The 13,750-nt window shown below is 40.0% G+C and overlaps 1 protein-coding gene across 2 annotated transcripts in view; it reads left to right on the top strand.

Annotated features, from left to right (window-relative positions):
- Positions 1–13,750, top strand: part of PCNX2 (pecanex 2) — a 163,090-nt gene that overhangs the window by 104,210 nt on the left and 45,130 nt on the right. For both annotated transcript variants that reach the window (XM_048486072.1, XM_048486079.1), the window contains exons 22-23: positions 2,798–2,906; positions 7,175–7,304. In XM_048486072.1, the coding sequence (XP_048342029.1) occupies positions 2,798–2,906; positions 7,175–7,304 (239 nt within the window). The remainder of the gene's footprint in view (positions 1–2,797; positions 2,907–7,174; positions 7,305–13,750) is intronic.

Consider the following 13,750-nt stretch of genomic DNA (forward strand, 5'->3'; position numbering starts at 1 on the left):
TGTGCGAACTCCCATCTTCTGCTGAGCTGTTCCATGGGATCTGATCCTGATGGTAGTGTTGGACCAGCAGTCACAATGGACAGTGGTAGTCATCAGGAAATGTCCCCATTTGCAGGTGGGGTTACACCAGAAAGACCATGGTAATAGTGTACTGATGTTATGATGAACTCACACTGAACTCACTTTTACAGAGCTTGTGCTGACCATTTGATAGCAAGCTAGAGATTTTAGCCAGAAAATATACATTTGAAAGTAAAGTATTAAATGTCTACATAAAACTTCTATCTGGTTTAGGTGGTGGAAAATGCCGTCAAGTCACACCTGATTGATCGTGATCCCATGGGGGTTTTCAAGGCAAAGATATTCAGAAGTGGTTTGCCATTGCCTGGTTCTATGTAACAGCCCCAATAGATAAACTCTCTTGGTAGTCACCCTTCTAAATGCTAACCAGGGCCTATTACCCTACTTGTCTTCTGAGATCTCTTGATCAGGCTAGCCTGGGCCATCCAGGCTCTGGGATCACATGAATTGAAATATTCCCACTAATTATATTTGTATAAGAAGCATATGTTGTCCAAAGCTTGCTAAGGCTTTTTAATTAAGAAGCATAATTCATAAGAATGTATCTGTTGTTCCCAGCAGAACAATAGATGATGAAGGCATCAAAGAAGACTAAAGTACACTAGTAATAAACAATTTTGGATCATAGAACAGATAGTTTTATAGAAAAGAAACTACAGTGAGAGACTCCTTGCCATCAGCAGTCCCCTAGCTCTGTCAATTTTTCTGAAGAAGCAAAAAGGTATTAAAGACATTCATGAGCATTGGAGATTAGGGACATAAACATCAAATTAGTCTGTAAGCAGACAAAACATTGAATATACATAAAAGAGAAGCATGATGATTCTGACTCAATAATGGAAATGCTAAGATCTTTCAGATGTGTTCCTAAAAATTAAGTTGTTAAAACAGGTTTGTGAATATATATATCTGAAATTTGATATTGTAGCACTTCAAACTCTGTGACTTCAAAACACAAATTCTGCAAAATTTATGCAAGTTAGATGGATTCCACACTTTCACCTTTACTTTTGATGATACACATGATTTGCATAGTTGTACCATTCACTATGAGAGGCTGGCAGAATTTGTGGTTTTGTGTTGCTTTTTTGAGATAGTTTAATGAGAAACATAATAGAAAATATGTGTTGTGTTTTTAGTACTGTGGTGATTTTGTTGGTCAGTCTGTTAGATAAAAACAACATTGCTTACCGTATCTTCATCATGTGGGACTGTACAGATCTCATGACGAACACTATGCTCTATGAGGAGATGCTTAGGAAGCTATAATTATGCTTAGTCTGGAGAAGAGAAGGTTAAGGGGTGACATGATAGCCATGTTAAATATTTGCAGGAACAAATTTGAACATGGAGCAAGTTGAACATGGAACAAGCTTGTTTTCAGCTGCTTCAGAAACAAGGACAAGGAGTAATGGGTTCAAGATACAAGAAAAGAGATTTCACCCAAACGTTAGGAAGAACCTCTTGCAGTAACGACTGTTCGATAGTGGAATGCACTGCCTCAGAATGTGATGGAGTTTCCTGCTTCGTAGGTTTTTAAACCAAGGCGGGATGGCCATCTTTCAGGAGTGCTTTGATTGTGTATTCCTGCATGGCAAAGGGTTGGACTTGAGGGTTCTTGTGGTCTCTTTCAACTTTCTATGACTATAATACTTGAAAAGGCCTGCCAGGAAGCATTTTATTTACCATTTTTAAGAACTCGTAGCTGTTAGGTGAGTGTTCCCCTCCCCCAATCACAGGCCAGGCTATCCGCTTTCCTCACACAGGGTTTGGGGTCCAGATCTTTAACCATTTTGGTTGCCCTCCTCTGGACCCATTCAGCTTGTCTATATCCTTATTGAATTGCGGTGCCCAGAACTGGACACAGTATTCCAGTTGAGGTGACACAAAATTATGGCATAAGCCTGTTTCCCCAATGGGACAATTTGGGCAGCAGGAGGGATTTTGGGGCCTTTCCCCACTCCTTTCCATCCCCCCTATGCCGCGCGCTGCTCTCAGCGTGCGGCATCCCAGGCGCGCGCCCAGGCGTCCCCACGACCCCGCGCTCTGTGCGGGGTCGTCAAAAGGCGCCGTTCAGAAGAGCGCCTGGGATGCCGCGCGCTGAGGGGGTGCGACAGCGGCAGCGTCGGGGCCGCTGCGCTGTGGCCGCCCCTGCCGTGGGGAGGGAGGAGGAACCCCGCGCTACTCTCCTCTAGTAGCGCGGGGCTTACAGCAAGTGGGGAAAGGCTCTTTGATTTCCTTTTCCATGACGCCCAAATCCCCTTTGGGAGTGGTACAATGGCACCTTTGCCACGCTGTCCCCAGCTGCCACAGTGCTACCCTTCCCCCCAATCTGGACTGCACTGCCCATATTTCAATTTCTGTATTCATTAAATATTATCATAAAAAATAGTTCACTTAGAGTATGGATGCCTGTGAACTAAATTGTGGTATAAGTTACATGAAGTAAAAAATTAGAAGTCTGGGGAGGGGCTGTAGCTCAGCAATAGAGCATCTTTTTGACATACAAAGGTCCCAGGTTCAGTCCTCAGCATTTCTAATTTAAAAAGACCAGTCAGTAGTTTATGTGAAAGACCTCTCTCTGAGTAGACAATATTGACATTGAAGAACCAATGATCTGGTTGAGTATAAGGTAGTTTTGTGTATGCATGCTTTTTAAAAATAAAAATGGTTTTGCAATACACACCCATAACTTCCCCCCTGCTTTTGCTTTCAGCTGTGGGACCTACTGCAAAAATTACAGTTCATTATGACTTATATCGCTCCTTGGCAAATTGCTTGGGGTTCTTCTTTCCACGTATTTGCCCAGCTCTTTGCAATACCTCATATCCTTTAAGAATGTTCTGGTGGTTCTGGTGGTTGTTTTATTCTCTGTTCACATAAATGCAGAGGATTAAAGAAAAGCCTGATGCTCTTTGATAATTTATATTAGAAGATGATTTGTAAAAGGGAATGATTCTATTTGAAATATCTGAGCTTTCTGGAGGGGAATACTTAGTGTTAAAAAAGCAGTTCCGAACAATATTTCATAAAATAAAATAATTATTAAATAGATAGAAGCAAGGAAAAGTAATGAACAGAGAAATATCTTTTGTTATTACTTCTGTAAATATTACTTCTGTGGTGAGGTGTTTAGCTATTTTAATTATTTCATTTCTAAAGTTACTTTCTTGTCCCAAAATAGCTTATAACATCATAACATTGCTCATGAGTCATAAACCCCCAATGGGCAGCCATTATAATATTCAGCCATTATAATATTCAGCCATTATAATATTCATAAATGTTTGAATCTTGGTTCTGTGTACTAATCAGATGGACACAACATTTTCATTAATGAAAGCAGGAAAACTGATGGGGGGAGAAGGAAGTATAAAATTCCAAAGGTCTTGTTCATCACAGGGCCAAGTGAGACAGGTCCCTGGAAGACATTCTAATCCAATCTTGTTTGGGGATGATTTCAAACATTCCAAGATTCATCAACCAAGGTCGTGCCAATTACTTCCTCTGGCTTACTAGATGAATCTGGTAAAAGGCACATTTGATGCAAATATTTATGATTTGAAACTTCACCCTTCAACAGGAACTTAACTGCAGCCTTCACAGTAAGGACACCTGGGATTATTGCTGAGATCTCTATAGAGTGACCAAATGCAAAGGACAGAAAAAAGGAGGTTTATGATAACTTAAAGATTAACATATTTATTATAACATACATTTATGATATGTCAAAATTATGCTTCTTGTGTGGTCCAATGAGCCTTCGCAAGCAACCTTCTTTGCACCATGGTAATGAGAAAGTTACTTGGCCCTCTGCCTTTATAACCTCCCCCCTCAATGCTCCTTTATTCTCTAGTTCCCCACCTTTTCCTTGGGGTAACACTACCAGCCACAAAGCATGTCTAAGAGGCTTGCATTAGCTCAAGGGACTCCTCTCTCTTTAGATCATTTAAAGACCATAGCACTGATCTAGGTTCTCTCCCACCCACCCCTTTTTCCATTTCTGGTATTCATGGACTGAATGGGGCTAAATAAGGTTCACATAGATCAGGTGGACCACATTTAAAATGACAACAAGTTTAATTGTTAAAAGCAGTAAACATAATAGGCTGAGCAAAATAAAATAAAACCAGCTTAAACACATTCATGGGTCTAATGGGTCTAACAAATTATCGCTCTGATGTTAAAAAGAGGTAGCACTTTAAATCCTTAAACTGTATTCACTACCATGGTTTCAATATTCCGCAATTATCCTTAGTTTTTTGCAGGATGCATGTACTCATGGCTGCCTATTTGAGCTAAAATGGACTTCTCCCTCCTCTGGAAGTAAACTGCTGTAAACCTTCTTCACTAAGTTCTAAAATTATATTATCTTTTCCCTCTTCTTGTCTGCTAAAAGGTCCACTCTTATTTCTGAAATTCTATGGCATAGGTGTGACTCTGGACTACCTATTTTTCCCTGCTGGCCATTGTCACATGCATATTAATGCAGCTGAATGGTTCTGAGCTAGAGAAGTGATTCAGACCCACCTGCTTCTTTCTCCACCTTTCCTCCTCCTAGTCAAGAGGGTCCTATAGTCTCTGGGTCGGTACAGAGTGCAGTCCTGGGGTAGAAAGCATTTCTCTACACTTAATATAATGTCGTTTATGTTACAATAGGTAACTTTGTTAGCTTTTAAGGTGCTACAAGTTACCATTTTATATTTGCACCACAGTGTAACATGTCTATTCCACTGAAAAAAGTTAAGACTCTATGTTTTAAATCATTCTAATCTCTACTCAAGAGTTTTTGACAAGGTTGAGAGAGTCTGCAGTTGCTGAAATGCTGTCTTCCACAGGAGCTTTTAAAAATTCTATATCCATCAATTACTTATTGAGGTGGGAGCTCAGACGTTTCCCTGCTGGTTAGAGCTTTCCCATTCATTTCAATATGACAAATTCTAGATAAAGTAGCAATGTTAGTCTGTTGCAGTTAAAAAAAAAACTTTCTGGTACCTTACGATTAGTCTTTAAGGTGCCAGAAGATTTTGTTTAGCTTCCTGGAACAACTTTGCTGACTGACTGTCTTCTTTACATTAGAATATTCATAAATCTTTGGCATTAGATAATATTTCTTTGAAGCTGATTTTTCAAATAGCATCAGGAGATCTTCCTTTACTGTTCTGCTCTGTCCACCTTATTTGCCTTTTCCTGTTTTTCTACTTTCTTAGCTCCTTACAATTATCTGACAGAGGTGACTTTCTGTTCCTTCCAAGCCAGTATGAATTACCAGCCCATGGTTCTATGACAGTTGAACTCTGTTGACACTTTCCTCTCTCTTTTATTCTCCCCTTTGGCTTTTGAACTTGAAAGTTCGGGGGGCAGATCATATCATATACCCACTAATATGCTCAGACACTATTTTAGAATATTCTGAAAATGCTGAATGAGTTCATGGTTATATACTTAATAAATATTTGTTGAATCTGTAGATTATTAGAACACGAAATGTTGTTACCTGAAAAACTTGAATATTATTTAGTCAATTTTTTTAAACATTCAAAACTGCTCTTCAGTAGTTTAGTATAAAAGAAGGAATAAAGAGCTTTTTCCTCATGGATGATTATATATTAATACAATAATTTTAGTTATTATTCCAGTAGAGTTTTCCATAATTAATTTGAATGGCAAACAGCTGAACACAACTAAAGTGAAGCATTCTTAATTACCAGTAATTTCAGTGAGTGAGTTAAGCACATACTTAAATCTTTACCATCAAGCTCAACAGGATTTAAAAGCACTTTACTTTGGTTAACTTTGCGTCCAGAACATTAGGATATTGGAAATTTAGATACATTTTAAATAACAAGTACACAGTATTTCACTTGACTGAGTAAATGTCAACAGACAATAATATGGGGCATACAAATCAGGAGTTTGGAGTTGGAGTTTGGATTTATATCCCCCTTTTCTCTCCTGTAGGACACTCAAAGGGGCTTACAATCTCCTTGCCCTTCCCCCCCCTCACAACAAACACCCTCTGAGGTAGGTGGGGCTGAGAGAGCTCCGAAAAGTTGTGACTAGCCCAAGGTCACCCAGCTGGCATGTGTGGGAGTGTACAGGCTAATCTGAATTCCCCAGAGTAATATTTTTGTGTTCTTGTCAATATGCTGTACATTTCATAGTACATTTCATAGTACATAGCCTGCACTATGGTGAGCCTGTCATGAAATTGCTTCGCAATACTTTGCTGTAAAAAAACCTGTAATAAATAACTATAAAAATAAGTGCCAAGATGGATCTGACCAATGACCCATTTAATCCAACACCACTCTGGTGTCTAACCATTTCCAGGTTCTGTAGAACAGAGCTTTCCTGCTTCTTCCTCCTGTGGCAGCCCCCTCCCCAAATTTTGTTTCTGGAATCAGCGGACCATCAAAATCAGTATAAGGATCAAATAGAGATCTGCAGTAGAAGAAAACATCTCTATCCCCTCCTCTGCAAATAGAAATACTGGTCTCTCAAACTGCACAGTCGGATACACACCACCCTGTTTCCCATGGTAGTCATCCAGAGGGCCTTAACAGGGCTTTTTATTTGTTGTCTCCCTATTTGTTTATTTAAATATTAAAACCTCTTTTTTCCCGGAACCCAACAATAGAAAAAATTCATACAATATGTATTGTCCTGTAACCAACAAAATCAAACTGTTGTTGCACCAGCAGGTAGTTTTGAAGCTTTTTTCAACATAGCCATGAAGGTAAGATGTAATCCCTAACAGTTACAGATGGATCTATCAGTCATAATTTCTCTAAGTTCCTAAAGTCATCTAAGATTCAGAACTGGGTAACAAAACAATTTTGAACAGATTTTGTTAAGGCTAACCAATGTACTATATGTGGTACTGTGGGCATTAGAAAATAATATAGTTGTGAGACAAATTTACCACCTCAGAGGTTCTTAGAATAATCTTTAGCCACTTCCTGTTGTTTGAGTGTTTCTGTCTGTCTATCTGGGAGGAAAAATCAGTACAATGAATAGGTTCATAAGGTGTCAGGACGATAGTGTAAAAGCCAGTGAATTCATTTGTGTTACCTTAACTTGAAGTGTTCAGACTCTGCTATGCTCTTCTTTCAAACTCTGGCCACTGCTGTCTTTTCTACTCCCCTGAGTCCATTTCTAGGGAGCGTTATTTTTATCACCTCTTACGCCAGACCAATGAAGTTCTGGGAAAGGAATTACAAGTAAGTCAATGTGTTATAAATCTTTTTATTATTAAATATGCTATGGGTTTAATAGTTCTAGTTCTGGTTTTATATTTTTACTTTTCTTTTACATTTTTGGGCCTTGTGTGTTTTATAGATTTTTTCACCAATTTGGAAAATGAATGTAGTTAAACTGCTATCAAAATGTTGTAGAGGACTTGTCACTTCACATTTACTAGTTGAAGAGGGTGACAAAAAGGGATGTGGGGGGAATTCTAACTGTGCTGAATCAATAGCTGCTGACATTCAGAAAACTAAATCTATTTGGCCTTTGGCATTAGAAGTCAAAATAGATTAATACAGTATATGTTAGCCAGCTAGCATTCTGCCAGATAAGTGGGGGTGGGTGGGAGGGGAGGTCTCACCTTTCAGAGTATAAGAGTCAAACTTTGTGTTATATGCAGTCCTGAGCAAGAATAAATGCAAACAGCCCACTTCTTTGCTAGAAAACCATGTTGGGAAGGGATAATATTTCAGTGGAGAAATGGGAGATACAAACCACTTTTGTACTGAAATTTGCCCCCCTTCTTCCTAAGGGTGTAAGGAAGCAGCTGGAGGAGGAATTGCCATGGGAAAGTAATAAACAGAAAAATGGTGAAGTATGTCTACCCTTTACCACTTTTCTAACCCTAATTACCTCTCTCAAAGCAGCTTTTCTGTAGAGTATTCTACGTATCATTCTGAGGCAAATGTAAGGGCAGAGGTGGGATCCTAGTAACAAACTCCATCCCTGACCCACACATCTTTGTTGAGATATTTGCAGGAGTCCCCCCCATTTACCCAGATTCACAGTGGTTTGCATCATAAGTTCTCATAATACAATAAATTAAAATATCATACAGTAGCATGCATTACAGTGATAAATTCTGGTAACTTTAAATAATATAGAATCCAGTGCAGATGGAATGAACCAGTTTAACTCATGCACATTTTAGCTGGTTGTAACATCAGAACAAGGAAAGGGGAAAGGGAATGGAAAAGTGAAGGGAGGCCAGTTAGTGATAAATAGACATCATTGCTGTCCTCAACTGTAGGCCTGGAGGAACAGCTCCATCTTACAGGCCCTGTAGATTTGTGAAAGATCCCACAGGGTGGCCCTGGTCTGACTTGACAGAGTGTTCCACCAGGCTGTAGCCAGAGCCAAAAAGCTTCTTGCTGTGGTCGAGGACAGCTGGATAGTCTTCGGGCAAGGAACCACCAGCAAGCATAATGGCCTTTGGGGGGTATACTGGAAGAAATGGTCTCACAGGTACAAGCTTTAAAGGTTATCACCAAAGCCTTGAACCTGATTTGGTACTCAATCCAGAGCCAGTGCGGCTGACAGAGCTCAGGATGGATATGGGCTCTGAACAGTGTTCCAGCCAGGACTCGGGCACTGCATTTTGCACTAGCTGAAGCAACCTCAAGGGTAGTCCTGTTTAGACTGATTTACAAAAATCTAGCCTTTTAGGTGACCATTGTATAGATCACTATGGCTAGGACAGGACAAGATAGGTACCAGTAGTCTAACCCGAAGTAGATGGGAAAATGCCAGTTTAGGCACATTTGTGTCCTAGGCCTCCATAGAGAGGGAGGCATCCAGGATCACTCCCAGGCTCCTCACAGAGGGCTTCAGTCTCAATTATACCCCATCAAGGGCTGGGAGTTGGCAACCCAATCCCACCTCTCCCTGGCCCAGTCACAGGACCTCCATTGGATTTAATTTCAGTCGTTTCTGTTTCATTCATCCCCCCAAGGCTTCCAGGCAGCTGGTAGTATATTTGGGGTGGCTCTTGGCTGACCACTCATCAACAGATACAGCTGCACTGGTGATAGCCCAGCCCACATCTCTGGACCAGGTGGGCAGTATAAATATTAAATAGCATTGGAGAGAGGAGTGGTCCCTGAGGGACCCCACATGGCAATGAATAGTATCCTGGTCCTCTCCCCTATTGAGGCAGTGAGCCCAAACCTCATGGTCAAACACTGTTGTGAGGGCAAGAAGCACCAGCAGCGCTGACGCTCTTTGGTTCAGGATATGCATGTAGGTACCGCTCCATGCAACTGATAACCATGAAAAAAACAGTGTTCTCAATCACAGGGAGGAACCTTGCATGCATGCACTTGCATCATGCCTTCCAATATATATGTGTAGGTAGAAACAGAGCTTGCCACCACAATCCTGTTCTTGCCCTTCTTCATCCCCCAGATTGTTTCTCCATGCACCATCTTCCATCTTGTTTCTTCAGAAGCATCTTTTTGAGTGGCACAGGGACTGCAGAAGATAGGTACATGGGATGAGCCATTCTATAACAAGAATTCCTGCTAGTGGTTCTTTAGATCCAACTAAACATGTGTTGCATTGTCTAGGCAAACAACACATTATTATCAAATGAAGTAAAATGGCATTGCTTGTACCAAGATGCATTATAACAAAGCACTTAACAGAAGGAGAGTGAAATGGGGTGTGTGATACCAACATGATTTGCAACATTTCTTTACTTGGGCTGTGCATGCCACAAAGCCAGCTACATAGGCCCCTTCTGCACACGCAAAATAATGTGTTTTCAAACCACTTTCACAACTGTTTGCAAGTGGATTTTGCTATTCCGCACAGCTTCAAAGAGCACTGAAAGCAGTTTGAAAGTGCATTATTCTGCATGTGCGGAATGAGCCATAAGCTCTGGACTATGTATTAGCAGTTTTTCTGAACAGTCAGTGATGAGACTGTATAGCAGGATGGATATGCTCCAATTGCCAGGCACACCATGTCTTTGTTGCTACATTGGCACAAGACTTTTTGTGCAGTTTCATACAAAGTTCCAGTCAGTAGGATCAAAGTGCCAATAAACAAAAGAGCTTTGAGTTGTTTTCATTAAGTTGTCTCCTTCTTACCTCATCGTTAAAAAGAGCATGAAAGGGTTTGTTTGTGTATGTATAAAAACCTTTTCTCATTCTTAATCATTAAAAGCCCACTAGGAACATCTGCTATGCAGAGCCAAATGGAACAAATGGGAATTGCCCAAGAGTATGTCTGCAGTTTGCATATTCATGTTGAGTGGGGTTGCCATGCTGAGCTGAGTAAGCAGCTATATTGATGTATTACAAAACTTCTGATCAGTTATGAAGGTTTTGCCAGTTTATTGTGCAGCCTTTTTAAATGTTATTTTAGGTATAGGTACTTATTTTTTGAAAATACAAGTGGCAGGGTTACTGTTCCTGATGTTTCTGAGTCCACTGTGTATCTGTAGTTGACTGTATGTATGCATCAGTGGCAGTTTCCTTGCCCAACTAACACCATTTTTGTGTGGGGAGGGGGCTTAGATTGCCCTTAGGCCAACACAGTCATTAAAAAAACATAAAACAACCTCTGTGTGTGCGTGTGCGTGTGCATGTGTGTGTGTGTGCTTTCACATGTATGTGAGAGAGAAAGCTTCCCTCCTTTCCTATCAAGATCTGTCTGGTAGTGGATGCTTAATGTAGCCAGCTTAGGGGAATGAAAATCTCTTGAAGCAAAAAGAACAATTTGTTAAGAGATTTTATTCTGTTCACATACTATTAAGACAGTGGTTCTCAGCCTTCCTAATGCCGCGACCCTTTAATACAGTTCCTCGTGGTGACCCCCAACCCTAACATTTATCCATTTTACAGATGGAGAACACTGATGCAGAGAGTCTTAGGTGACCCCTGTGAAAGGGTTGTTCGACCCCCAAAGGGGTCCCGACCCACAGGTTGAGAACCACTGTATTAAGATAACTTAAGAAAGTGAATGCTCCAGGATGTGTGGGGGGGGGGGCGGGGGCGGGGGCGGGGGCAGGTGGGATGACACAGTTTGCCTGCTAACTAAATTACAAAATTTCAGACATCTCTGTCCTGGCAAAAGAGATATAAAGGCTTGTACCATTCTGGCCCACATTTTCAGAGGTTCCTCAGAAGCAGGAAATTCCTTTTTGAACCAATCAGAAACTAAGGATCTATTGAAAACTCTTGCTGAAAGAAGTTTTAATCAGTAAACATTGTCCTTATGATCCTAGAATGTCTTTTTACACAATCTCTTTTGCGTCAGTGGAAAAAAAGCATGTGCAGTGTAGAGAAGAAGGTGTCACATGGCTGACTAGAGGAAATTCTTTATTGCTTCCCACTACATTGACAGGTTATTGTGACAGATGGCCAGGTGTGATATCTGTATGCTAATTCTCCTCTCCTCCCCCAATCTGGGATGGGTGTATGTTTTATTCATCTCTATGAAATGAAGTTTTGTACTCCACTGGAAACTCAAAACAGGACTGGCCTGTTTCTTTTTAAAATACAGGGATCTTTCCACTAAAATCACTATCTCAGAAGGGGTATTCTTTTCTCACACAAATGGTTCCTGCCAGTGGTGGGATTCAAATAATTTAACAACCGGTTCCAGTGATGGGATTCAAATAATTTAACAACTGGTTGTTTACAAGCACTATTTTAACAACCGGTTCTGCTGAAGTGGTGCGAACCTGCTGAATCCCATCACTGGTTCCTGCTGAGAGATGTTCATGCATCACGCTAAAACAAAGAATGCCTTTTTATCCTTTTAGAATGGTGTTCTTCAAATGCAAATGCATGTATGTAATTGATTAAATCAATTAATTGACCCAAACTCATACAATTAAGTGACTAAGATTTCTTTTTATCAGGTGACAGCTCTAATTTCAAGGGATTTGTCTAAGACATTCTTGGTAGATTTCATTCTGTGCTCGTAATTATTTCAGTGAACATATACATGCTCATGCAGACATTCTGCTAATCACTGCCTACGTGAATTACTTATTCATATTGAATTTCTGCCAGTTCCAGAATATAGAATTCTCACCCCCTACATACATTTGAAACTTTATTTGTAAAAATAAAAAAACTTTGTGGAAGTAGAGGGAAGTGACATAGTAAAATCAGAGAAATCAGCAGTCTTCATGACTGGCTGGCAAGCTTGGCAGAAGTGGAAGTCACAGAGGTTGATCCCAGAAGGCAGATTGTAAATTCACTGAAGTGAATTTTCATAGTGGGTTTATCAGTCAAGTTATGTGTGCAGCAAGTGTAGTTCAGGGGTTAGGGATTCGGACTACCATCTTGGAGACCTAGGCTCATCAATTTTGCCATAGAGTCTTTGGGCTTCTGAGCCTCCTAACCTATTTTAAACGGTTGCTGTTGTGAGATAAAATGAGGAGAGGAGAATAACTTTGAAAACTGCTTTAGGTTCCCACTGGAAAAAAAGCAGAGTATAATATAATATTTAAATAAATATTCTCCCTAACATAAGTAATGCACTATATTACCTGCTGAATGTTTACCACTGTTTGTAGGAAAGATTGGTGAGTTTCCCACACCAAAATGACAGAGACCTTATAATCGTGTTGAGATGGTCTATGTATTAATCTTGAATTACTAGGAGGAAAGAAACAGGACCCACTTGATGGGTTTTCCATCTTCAGCTGGTATTGCATAAACATGAGGAAAGTTCAAGAAACTCTTTGTCCATCTTAGTCGTCACATATTGAGCTTTTGTGCTTCTATGGCCATGGAAAGGACTATGATTGCATAGTGTTTCGTATAATAGTTGAATAGGGAGACTCACTACAATGGCATCCATGTAATGAGAATAACACATACATCAGCTGACAGTGCTGCCACGGAAATTGAGAATCAGTTGCTATGGGAAGTAATAATGTCAGGTAATACATCCCATTAGAGTTTTCTGCATAAATTACCAAGTGTTTCGGGAAGTAACCACAACTCCTACATTCCTCAGATAAAGCCCATCAGTGGAAACTGGAGGTTTCTTAGGTGGATGAGGTAACATTCTGTCGCTCAGGAAGAGAAAGTTACTTTAGTTCCATTTTTTTTCTGTTCCTGTTTGTACCTCCACCACATAAGTAAACTTAAACATGGTTAGGGTTGCTATCCCCATTATGTATTAAAAGTCAGTTAATACAGTAGAAAGCAGAATAATGTAAAGGTAACATATATGAGAAAAAACTGGAGTACTAAATGGTGAATAAATGGTGAATAATTACCATTCAAGTACATGACATAATGGATTGACAGGAAAACAGAAAAGGTCCAGCTAGTAACCACTGAATTGTTTAATTTCGTTTACTTATTAACTTATGGTCTGCATATGAGGCAAATTCTGAATACATCTCTGGTCCTTAGAAGTCACAGCAGCTTTGAATCAAAGCAGGTTTTAGTATTAGGTGTTAGTGTTAGTCATTAGTAGGTATTTTTCCCAAGTGCTGTTTTAGTCATTAATTTTGCAGCTGCTCAAATGTTTACATCCTAGAAGTTGGAATAATGAAAAAGAAATTGCAGTAAATCTCATCTGATACATGGATACTTGGAGGTTTCAGCCACGTGTGCTAAATCTGACTTTTCTCCAGCAACAATAGGAACAATAGGAATAGTTGCACTAATAT

The sequence above is a fragment of the Sphaerodactylus townsendi genome, linkage group LG01 (assembly GCF_021028975.2).
Source record: "Sphaerodactylus townsendi isolate TG3544 linkage group LG01, MPM_Stown_v2.3, whole genome shotgun sequence".
NCBI classification, from domain to species: Eukaryota; Metazoa; Chordata; class Lepidosauria; order Squamata; family Sphaerodactylidae; genus Sphaerodactylus; species Sphaerodactylus townsendi.